At 40.7% G+C, this 11,511-nt stretch overlaps 1 protein-coding gene across 2 annotated transcripts; it reads left to right on the forward strand.

The window, feature by feature from the left end:
* Nucleotides 1-2,279: 2,279 nt before the first annotated feature.
* On the forward strand, nt 2,280-11,300 carry LOC127630802 (calcium load-activated calcium channel-like). 2 transcript variants are annotated; one of them, XR_007968899.1, is made up of 8 exons: nt 2,280-2,452; nt 2,595-2,672; nt 2,784-2,843; nt 2,937-2,983; nt 3,150-3,217; nt 3,316-3,460; nt 8,050-9,061; nt 10,527-10,954. XR_007968899.1 is itself a non-coding variant. In XM_052108593.1 (7 exons), the coding sequence occupies exons 1-7, from the start codon at nt 2,383-2,385 to the stop codon at nt 8,146-8,148; spliced, it is 567 nt and encodes a 188-aa protein (XP_051964553.1). In that variant the 5' UTR covers nt 2,280-2,382; the 3' UTR covers nt 8,149-11,300. The 2 variants fall into 2 exon arrangements, 1 of the variants encoding a protein (XP_051964553.1); XM_052108593.1 differs by having other exon boundaries at nt 8,050-11,300.
* The last annotated feature ends 211 nt before the right edge of the window (nt 11,301-11,511 follow it).

An 11,511-nucleotide genomic window follows, 5' to 3' on the forward strand; every position in this document is an offset into this window, starting at 1 on the left:
TCTTTTCCTTTTGAGCATTTTTTATTTTTTGAAATTCCTAGGAATTAGCAGAGCGCGCCACTTACATATGACAGAGCTGCTTTACCCTCAGACCAAATAAAAACCTTTGCACTTTTAATGGGTCATTGCATGCAATAAGGAACATCAACATGAAATAGCGTTATTTTACTTATTTATACACATTATGGTTCTTTATTTTTTTGAAAAGCAAAAGATTTTGAAATATGTAATTACAAAAAGGTATTGTGGTGGTTATGGTAAGGGGGTGCAATTGGGAACATTGTCCCAGGACCTGTGATGAGGGGGGCCCACTTATGTATTAACCAGGTGATCGAGGCCCACTAGGGGACCTCACCAAACTTCCAAGGGGACATGAGGATGACCTGATGAAAATATTTAAATTCATTAAAGTTATTTTAAAATAGGATAAATGCGTAAATTAGCGTAAATCATTATGTAGGGCTAAAACATATAAACTGAACATTTAAGTCAAGTGGTTCAAGTCAAGTGGTTTTTATTGTCGTTCAACCATTTACAGTTAGTGAGACAAGACAACATTCCTCCAGGACCATGGTGCTACATAACAACACAGGACAAACACAGAAGCACATGAGACTACACAGATTAAATAACATACCTATATAAAGTGCACGTGCAAACGTGTGCAAAAAGTACAGGCCAGTACAATAAATTACTAAAAATTAACGGGACAATAGGCACAGTGAGAGACAGTGCAGCGCCGACCAGTACACAGTAGTGCAAAAAGATGACAGTTTCTAAAAATGCCAAATGTAAACAAAACATAGGCCTACTATGAGATAGTGTTCTATGCATATAGAAGTTATTGAGGTAGCAGCCAGGTATAAAGTGACAATAATTAAAGGGCAACTCAGGACACGTGTGTGTGTGTGTGTGTGTGTGTGTGTGTGTCAGTCCAGTCTCTGAGTATTGAGGAGTCTGATGGCTTGGGGGAAGAAGCTGTTACACAGTCTGGCCGTGAGGGCCCGAATGCTTCGGTACCTCTTTCCAGATGGCAGGAGGGTGAAGAGTTTGTGTGAGGGGTGTGTGAGGTCATCCACAATGCTGGTTGCTTTGCAGATGCAGTGTTTTTGTAAATGTCTTTGGTGGAGGGAAGAGAGACCCCGATGATCTACTCAGCTGTCCTTCCTGAAATGTAAAAGTATTTTAATCTATTGACACTCCTAGATTCTGGGGTTTGGACAATAGTGCCCTTGGAGTAAAATCCCTCCATTGTTCAAGACAAAAGCTGAAGCCCCCTTTTTGTCAATAATAACAGTTATTGAAGGAAGTTTTTGAATTCAAATAAGAAATATGATGCCAATTTACACGTTGTATCTTTATTTAGCTGTTTTGTTTTTAGCAGTTTTAGAATTAGTATAGCATCGTCCAAGCATAAAGACATTCTATTGCAAGATGCTCGGAAGATGATGTGCAAGGCATCAAAACTGCAATGCTCCCATTAGATTTACCCCAGCATTTTTGCCACGGTTGTACGATAATCAAAAGAGAGTACACCTAACTTAGCAAACGTTTGTTAAACAACTTTAATCAAGGAGCTTTGACTCATATGATCAATATTATTCATAAAAGTGAATGTTTATCACTAACTTCGTACATTTCCATGGGTGCCGACTTGTTTGTGTGACGTCACGGACCTGCATCTCGGCGAAATCGGAGTTGAAGATTTCCACACAAGTTTCAAATTTGGAAGACCAACTTTGAGTGGCATTCCATTACACTTTTCCTAGTAGGAAGTTTAAATTCCAGACTTTTCAAGTTTTATGGAATGCAGCATAAGGTAGGCCTACTTAATGTTCTCCTCACTGGGCCCACCCGCATAATTTTATCCCAGGCCCAGTAAATCTTAGTGGAAGCTCTGGTTACACTATCTGATGGTAATACCATGGTACTTCGATACTATGGTACAGAATGATTACCATATTCATGACATGTAGCATGGTATTTGAATGGTACTCCAAGGCCCTACCTGAACAATGATTTTGAAGAGCTGTACAGATTTTTAGTAATGTACAATAAATGTGTCAGCTTAGTATGTATCAATTGATAAAAGTGATATTACAGATAATTTGTCCACAAGTATGAATGAGAGAAAATAATCGTTTATGCCTTGCATTTTGCTTAATCAGTAATACATAAAAAAAATCGGTTCACTGCCACTAGGCATCACAAGCTCAAAGCACAGCACAACCGAATTCAGCACACAGGAACCACACACACACTTGAACGCACATTGATGATGTCACTGTACTAATGCTGACGCTGCTGTTCCTTCGAGCTTGTGCTTGCACCAAAACTATTATCCAGATTTAACACATAATCACATTCCTAAACATCTCCAAAATGAGTATAATGTTCGCAGATACGATTCTTATTGTGTTTATATCTATTTGCACGGCATTATTAGCGGAAGGTAAGTAAACCGTACATTCGTGCTAAACCTGTCAGATAGCACTTAGCGAATGCTTTAAGCTGTGACAGATTCATTAGCTATGGAATGATAATTAGCCTTATTGGTTGCATATTTAACGATATTGCTCGCTGTATTTCTACAGGAATAACATGGGTTCTGGTGTACCGTACAGACAAGTACAAGAGGCTTAAGGCAGAGGTTGAAAAACAAAGTAAAAAACGTAAGTAATTTAAACAAATGATGTCTGTCCGTTGAACTGTCTCTATATCTGTGTCCTTTACATCTCATTAACCCATGTGAACATTGTTTAAAATTGTGCAACTTGTTGTAGTGGAGAAAAAGAAAGAGACAATTACTGAATCAGCTGGGCGTCAGCAGAAAAAAAAAATTGGTGAGTAAGACTGTACGGAATAAAGATACTGTTATTATGTGAATTTGCCACTAAAAAAAAAAACTTATGTGGCTTTAATATTGTTTTCACTAGAGAGACAAGAGGAGAAACTCAAGAACAATAACAGAGACCTGTCCATGGTATTGTCATATTTTCTACTTAAATTTATCTCAGAATTCAGATCAGATATTTTTTCATATATATTTTATTTCTTATTTTGTTTATTTCTTATTCTAAATTGAATGAGAAGTTTAGCAAGTTGTAGTTTGTTTGTAAGTAAAAATATTAAAATATTTTTAATTGCAGGTTCGGATGAAGTCAATGTTTGCCATTGGCTTTTGCTTCACTGCTTTGATGGGCATGTTCAATTCCATGTACGTAGGCCCAAGCATTACACACACTACTTTATTACTAATGTTCAGTAATACTTGCTTTGATGTGCTAAAGCTTCTTGCTGTGTTTGTCAATCCAGCTTTGATGGTCGTGTTGTGGCCAAGCTTCCATTTGTCCCTTTGTCCTATATCCAAGGCCTCTCACACCGCAACCTCCTTGGTGAAGATTACACCGATTGTTCTTTCATCTTCCTCTACATCCTGTGCACCATGTCAATTAGACAGGTAATCTTTATCTATTATTTACATGTTATTCAGTATTTCTATGAGTGAATGGAATGAATGCATGTTGCAATGTAATAACTATTTATAGGCTACTTTTGCTATTACATACATTTTTTAAAGGAGCATAAGGAGTGTTTTAAAAAAGGATTTTAAAGGAGTGTTCATTAAATTAACATTGATCAAGTAACTTAGGCCCAGTTTACACCTGGTATTAAAGGGTTAGTTCACCCAAAAATGACAATTCTCTCATGCTATGCCAGATGTATATGACTTTCTTTCTTCAGGAGAACACATTTGAAGAACAATAGAAAAATATCTTCACTCAGTAGGTCCTTAAAATACAAGTGGATGGTGATCAGACTTTTGAAAAATTTGCAATTATAGCTTCTATCCTCTCCTGCACATTGTGATGGTGTGGCAGATCAGCTGGTCTTATCACATTAAGGAGAGATACGGGGATTAACACAGAATCGATTGGCACCTTGTGGTAAACTGGCTCTGTGTGCTTGAGCTAAGGTTTCTGTAATGGTGACTGCGAGCTCACTGAGCGGCGGAGCGAAGGTGAAGGATCGCTCCCGTACATGCACGTGTGGATTTATGATCTCGCCCAAGTATTCCCCAAGGATTCTCGAGGTCAGATATCTACAGGCTGCACTTGCTAATCCCGAGTGTTGCCCGCACTATTCCAGGTTCATACAGCGAATTGTGTAAAAGAGGGTGTGGGTTGCTGCATTGAATAATGGGGATTCCTGTGTTTCTCCGCCACCGATGGAGAAAGACCCACTCAGCCGCAAGAACAGCACAGCTGGGATGATTTAATGGACGAAATTGCCACCCCTCTTTGTATCTGCCCCTTTGGCAGGGGACAGGGAAGAAGAGGATTATGATGATGATCGCCTTGTGGAGGACGATGGCGAGGGGGATGAGGATGATGCTATTCTCCCCACTCGTTCTCAGCTAGGCAGTGCAATGGATGTGTCCCCCTCACATGTCTAGGGAGTGTTGGACTTGAATGAAATGTGTGGTAGCCAAACTCTTCATTGACTGGCCGTCACAGCAATCGGGCCAGGGTACAGAGAGAGACCTGTATGACAGTAAATGGCTGCCAAGCCATTTCTCACAGAGTGCCTGTTAAAGGCTTCTCTTGGCTAGATGTGCATGGGATGGATGATCTAGGGATGTCCAGCCCCCCTCCGGTCGAGGCATCGGTGGTGAGTCACCTCCACCTCGATCACCAGATGGCATTTTCCTCCTCTCCCCCTTTATTGCCGGGATGGACAGAGAGATAGTCGGCCTCCATTTATCAGAAGATCTACCGATATTCAGCCTTGGCCGTAAGTGCTCTTAATGCCACCTCACTCCTCACAGCATATCAGGCCAAGCTAATGGAGGAGATGGGGTGGCAAATTTGCGCTGGACGTAGCATTGTGGGAGAAGATATGCGTCATTACGGATCTCAACCTACGCACATCAAGAGAAGCCATCTAGAGCTTCAGCCGCAGTAAGGGTCTTGCCAACGGGCTCTTTGGCTAGGTTTTTTGGCTTTGTCCTGGATGCCCCTGTGGAACCAAAAGCCCTTTTCGGGGCTACGGTTTCTTGGATACGGCAGCAATGTGATTCAAGGAAGACAGATGGGAAGGCATTTGCAACTTGCCTTCCCCGAAAAGTCACTGCTGGAGCTCTGCTGTCACGTTTTGGGTTCCCCTACCCATTTTAGAGGTGGGCAATCTAGATTCAGGACCCAGTCGAAAAAATTTGTATTACAAAAATAAAACTATTCTCTGTGCTTCCATGTAGTGGGCCAAGGGCACAGCAATGTGTGAAAATAAACTAATAATATCAAAATAATGTCCAATTTAGAGCTGCAATCCCCAGCTCTGCTGCTAGATGGTGACGCAGCACCATCGGTGAGTGAGAACTACAGCAGGCTCCTCTTTGTTCGCAGTCCACCCTTGGTTTTATCTACAATAGAACGGCATTATCAGCTGCAGTTCGCTGTAAAACCACCTCTCTTCAACAAGGTGTTAATGTCAGAGAGAATCGGCACAGGTTTGTAGAAATAGCCAATTTGCTGAGCAGAAGAGCTATAAGGGTGGTGCCAGTGGAGGACAGCCGTCAGGGTTTTTACTCCAGGTATTTCGTTTCATCTGTCAGTAGCACAGAGAGTGTTCAGCAAGTGTGTGGAAGCAGCGCTAATGCCGCTGAGATTAACGGGTCTCCAAGTGTCTGCTTACCTAGACGATCTACTGCTCTGTGCTCTGTTGCAGCAGCAAACAGAGATAGATACAAGAGTGCTGGAGTTTCAGTTAGAGAACATAGTTTTCAAAATAAATGAGACTAAGAGCTGTCTGGTGCCCTCGCAGGAAATAATATATCTTGGTCTCAGATAAAATTCCGATCTGTACTGAGTGAGCACTGTCAGAGGTGCGCCTTTGGAATCCCTTTGGGGGCAGTCTCTCTGAGGAAAGTGATGACGACAGACACGTCTCTTGCAGGTTGGAGCGCAGTGTGCGAAGGCTGTTACTGACAGGGTTTCTAGCATTGAAGCACTTTTTGCTGTTCCTTCAAAGCCACCATGTCCTAGTCCGATCAGACAACACAATAACTGTGGCATGCATAAACAGAAAAGAGGGCACACGTTCACAGCATCTTCACAGCTTGGCACAAAAGCTGATTGTGTGGAGCTGTGTGCGCTTTCATTGCAGTCGATGCACGTTCCGGGAGTGATGAATACGGGTCGTATCTCCTGTCCAGGAGAAATCCTTTTTATGGTGAGTAGAACCTTCACCCTCAGGTGGTGAGTCAGCTGTGAGAGAGATACCGACCGTAGATCTCTTCACATCGCACGAAAATGCTCATTGCCCCTTGTTCTTCTCTCTGGCAAGAGATAGTGCTCGTATGGGTGTGGATGCTCTAGTGCATCTGTGGCCAAACGTGATACTCCATAGACACATTGTTCTATTTTTATGTTCGGTGGCAGATGTTTGTTTTCTTCAGGAACTTTTGGATAAAGGTTGGGCCTTTTCTACCGTCAAAGTTTATCTCGCTGCCATATCGGCTTGTCATGTGGGAATTGACTCCAGTATAATGGGTCATCACCCCCTTGTTTGCAGATTAATGAGGGGGCACTCCGTGTTTGAACAGTGTGTCAAAACTGCTAGTTCTGTCATGGGATCTGTCCGTGGTTCTGAACACTCTCTTCGCTGAAATTGTGGAACTGAAGCTCCTTTCACTAAAGGCTGCATTGTTACTGGTTCTGACGACTGCGAAGCGTGTTCGTGAACTAAATGCTTTGTAGGTACATCTCTCTTGTATGTGCTTTGTGGTGGATTTGTCTTTTAAAATGAATCCAGCATTTGTGCCTAAGGTGAGTGACTTCTTGCTCAGCTGTAAGCTGGTGAACTTGCTGCCTTTTCACCCACCACTGTTTTCCTCGTCGAAGAATGAGAGGCTTAATTGTCTGTGTCTTGTTCGTGATCTACATTTGTACATGGAAAGAACTAAGGCATTGAGGAAGAGTAATCAGCTTTTTATTTGTTGGGCTGATTCTCGTAAAGGCAGAACCATATCACGACATGTCCCATAGTGAGATACCAAAACATTGTTGGAGAACTTTAGGTTACTCATGTAACCCCGGTTCTCTGATAACAGGAATGAGGTATCTCACCACACTTTCCTCCTTGCAGTTGCACGGAGAATAGATATGAGGGGAATGAAGAGGAGACCTGTGGTAGTGTCTTATATAGGGAGGTGGGGCTCCCTTATCACTAATGTGATTAGTCTGTCAGCTGACAGACGTGGTGTCATTGCTTCTGGTGTTGGATACGTCTGAGGTGATTTCCCATAGTGAGATACCTCACTCCTGTTATCAGAGTATAAAGTTTTCCCTCTCCATCATTGTGAGGCATTATTGAAATCAACAGATTTGTAGCATTCTCTGACACAGCGTAAACTTTAGTGTATAGGTGCCTTAAAACCCTTCCCTAAGTGCAGTGGTTAATTGACAGGTGTATAGGTGGTCTTTAGTTGTAGTACATCTACAGTACAAATTCAATGTGGTCACATGCACTTCTCCCAATTTGGAATGCCCAATTCCCACTACTTGGTAGGTCCTCATGGCGGCACGGTTACTCTCCACAATCCAGGTGGCGGAGGAGAAGTCTCAGTTGCCTCCGCTTCTGAGACAGTCAATCCACACATCTTATCATGTGGCTCGCTGCGCATGACACTGCAGAGACTTACAGCACGGGAGGCTCATACTGCTCTCTGCGATCCACGCGAAAGTTACCACACACCCCATTGAGAGTGAGAACCCCTAATCGTGAACACTAGGAGGTTACCCCATGTGACTCTACGCTCCCTAGCAGCAGGGCCAATTTGGGTGCTTAGGAGACCTGTCTGGAGTCTCCCAGCACCCCCTCGTTTTGAACTCGTGACTCCGGGGGTGGTAGGTGGTAAATGATCCAGTCCATTCCAGTCACAAGGGTTTTGCACCCTTTATACTGAAATGCATCTTAATACCTGGTGTAAACAGGACCTTTTTTAATGCATGTCCTAACTCTTACCATTGAATACATGTGTATCCTCAGAATATCCAGAAGATGTTGGGTCTCGCTCCCTCTCGTGCTGCAACCAAACAGGCTGGAGGGTTTTTAGGACCTCCTCCACAAGCTGCCAAGTTTTCATGAATTTTTGAAACCAGTGAGATCTCTACATAGGAAGTGGACACCCTCTGCTGTACATTGTGTGAACAACAGAGTTTGTTAGTCAGATCGTGCAGCTACCAATACCTAAGGTGTTCACTGAAGTCATGAAATTGTTATAAATTTACTTATATAGTAGTTCTGTAAATGCTATGAGTAAATTTACAAGTCAAATTATGGTATCTGTTGGCCAGAGGGTTAAAAAGATTTTTGTAACTTAATTATTTAATGATTAACTACAAGACATTTGCTAATTGATTAAACATAAATTTTGAGATCCCTGGATTTTAGATTCTGCTCTTGACTAATATAATATTTAATTACAGTATGACCCCTGGATTGTTAGAATATGTTTTATCTCTGATTGTGTATTTGCATGTCTTATTTCTGTGAAATAAATGACTTGTTTGAGTTTAGACCTTACACTTTTGTGTTGGTTCCTCTGTAGTCTTTGTTTAATATTTTATATTTGAACAAGACTTAGATATATAAAGTCATATAAATGACTTTATATATGGACTAAGGAAAGAGAATAATTACTTAGTAATTTAATATTTAGAATATGTTTGTTAATTTATCATTTTTTTGTCCAAATCATTCTCTTGCAATTTGGAGCATATTATCAAAGGGTTAGCCTTCTGCAATTGCTCTGCAATTTCCCCCCATGAAATTTACTCTTGAGTTACAGTTTCCTTTTATGGGCACAGATGGTCAATGTAGCTGCAGGACTGGCGCTGGCCAAATTGATACCCTACGCAGTGTTCCGCGGGTGGGGGGTGGTGTGATATCTGACGTGGTGTGAGCTGTGAATCGATCGTCTGTGTTCTGCGACTGCTATCGTGTCCTTCAATAAAGGTGTGAGGAAGGGCAGCTGGTGGCGTTTCTGCTCCCCCCTAGGGTAAGATTGTGCCCCCCCAGTGAGTTGTTGCCTTATGCAGATTGCATAACATGCGTATAGGAAGCTGCCATACTGTGTAGCAGCATCTTCACTGCCTGGCCAAAAAAAGTTGCATACTCTATTTTGTTGGACAGCCTTTAGATTTGATTAGGGCACTCATTTGTCATGGCATTGTTTCGATAACTTCACAAAATTTATTTCCAGAGTTGCATTCATTTTTGGCTGAGATCTTGTATTGATGATGGGAGAGTCGAACCACTCCGTAAAGTATTCTCCAGCACATCCCAATGACTTTTAATGGGGTTAAGGCTCTGTGGGGGCCAATACATGTGTGAAAATGATTCCTCATGCTCCCTGAACCACAATTTCACAGTTTGAGCCCGACTAATCTTGGTATTGTCGTCCTGGAATATTCTCGTGCCAACAGGGAAGAAAAAAATCCATTGATGGGATAAAACTGGTCATTCAATACATTCAGGTAGTCAGCTGACTTCATTTTATTGATGCATAGCATTGCTGAGCCTACACCTGACCAACTGAAGCAACCCCAGATCATAAAACTGCCTCCAGGTGCTTGTACAGTGGGCACTATGCATGACAGGTGCATCGCTTTATGCACTTCCCTTCTCAACTTGATGCGCCCATTGCTTTGGAATTGGGTAAGACCTTTTTCCATTGCTCCACCGTCCAATTTTTATGCTCCATAGCAAATTGAAGTTGTTTTTTTCCAATTAGCTTATTTCACTATTAAAGTTAACCGTAAGTTCTACTGTTGATTTTTTTACAACGTGACAAAGCATTTTAGTGATCTCCTATCACAATCATTCAATATTTTTTCTGACCTCATTTCTTCCATGAAGCTGATGGTTCACCACCATCCTTCCAGGTTTTAATAATGCATCGGGCAGTTCTTAACCCAATTCCAGTGATTTCAGCAATCTCCTTAGTTGTTTCCTTTTCTTGATGCTGGCCAATAATTGGCTCCTTCTGAAACACAGTAACATCTTCTCCATGACCACGGGATACGTCTTCTGACATAGTTGTTTAAGAAATGAGAAGCTACACTGCATCAGTTAGGGTTAAAAGAATTGTTGCCAGATGAAACATATTAATCACTGCAATAATTATCCCATCATAGGCTCTTAAGTATCTGCTTATTTAAATCCAAACGGTAACATTTTTTTGTCCAGGCAGTGTAGTTGCTGTAGCATGTAGCCTTGGGCATGTTGTTTAATTAGGTACTGCTGAAAGCACACTGTTTACACATGATCATGTGATGGAAAATTAATTCAAGTTAGCTTTCATTGTCATTCAGCCGTGGTGCGTGCATATAGAAACTATATTGTGTTTCTCTGACCTTATTAGAAAGTTCATATTCTTATTCTGCTGTTGAAAGTAATCCAGAGCATGTAATTTTATAATTCACAAGTGGTCTAGTAACAGCTGCTCTCTGTTTGATTGACAGGTGGCGTATGTGTGTGTGCTGAACGTGCGCTTGTGTTCCGAAAATGCTCGCGCTAATGTGAACCCAAACGGTCAAATACATTTAAAACTTCTGCCAAAATTCCCGTCTTGGTCTAAAGTGAACGTAAACAGCAGAGAAAAATCTGATTTGTATTAGAATGTCGGACTTGTATGTATAAATGTAATATAATAGACATGTTGCCGTCTAGTGTGTCATAATAATCAAACAACCATAACAAGAAAACACTCACTGCTCTTAACTGGGTAAATTTAGTAGCTTTAAAATGTATTAATGTATTATAACCATACTGTAAATACCAATTGTAGTTTTATGTTACATTTCATTCTGAATGTTTACTTGAATAATTTATAGCCTACTGCTGTTAAAAACTTTTAAAGCTGTTAAAAAAAGGACTATTTGTTATTTTGTTATAATCTATTTCCATTCATTGCTGTTTTTTATTGTTATTGTATTACTGACTGTTTACAAGTTTTGAATAATTACTTAAGAACTTGAAACCAGTCTTCCATAATTAACATGTTAGTTAGTGTTATTATTTGTTGTGAAGCTGATATTGAGAATTGTCAAATTTCCCTACCGACAATTGAAATTTTGGTATTGTGATAATTTATAGCCTTTATTGTTTATGGTAGATCTTGTTGCAATAACATGATGAAAATATAGATCTCATTCCATAGAAGTGTGAACATCCCTATTGTAAATGAGGGTAATGGAGGCTTTCCTTTGAATTCCATACATGAAATCCACTGTTAAAAAGACAATAAAAAATGCATTAAAAAAGTTCAATGAATGCATGATGTTTCCAAAGACAATGAGTAATTGTGCTAAATAATTGTGATCTCAAAATTGACCAAAATAATCATGACTATGATTTTTGCCATAATCCAGCAGCCCTAGCATATAGATGCATGATGAGTGACATGATTAAATGAGAGTAATAATAAATAGCAGTGCTTATGAGTTT

The sequence above is a fragment of the Xyrauchen texanus genome, chromosome 37 (genome assembly GCF_025860055.1).
Source record: "Xyrauchen texanus isolate HMW12.3.18 chromosome 37, RBS_HiC_50CHRs, whole genome shotgun sequence".
Lineage (NCBI taxonomy): Eukaryota > Metazoa > Chordata > Actinopteri > Cypriniformes > Catostomidae > Xyrauchen > Xyrauchen texanus.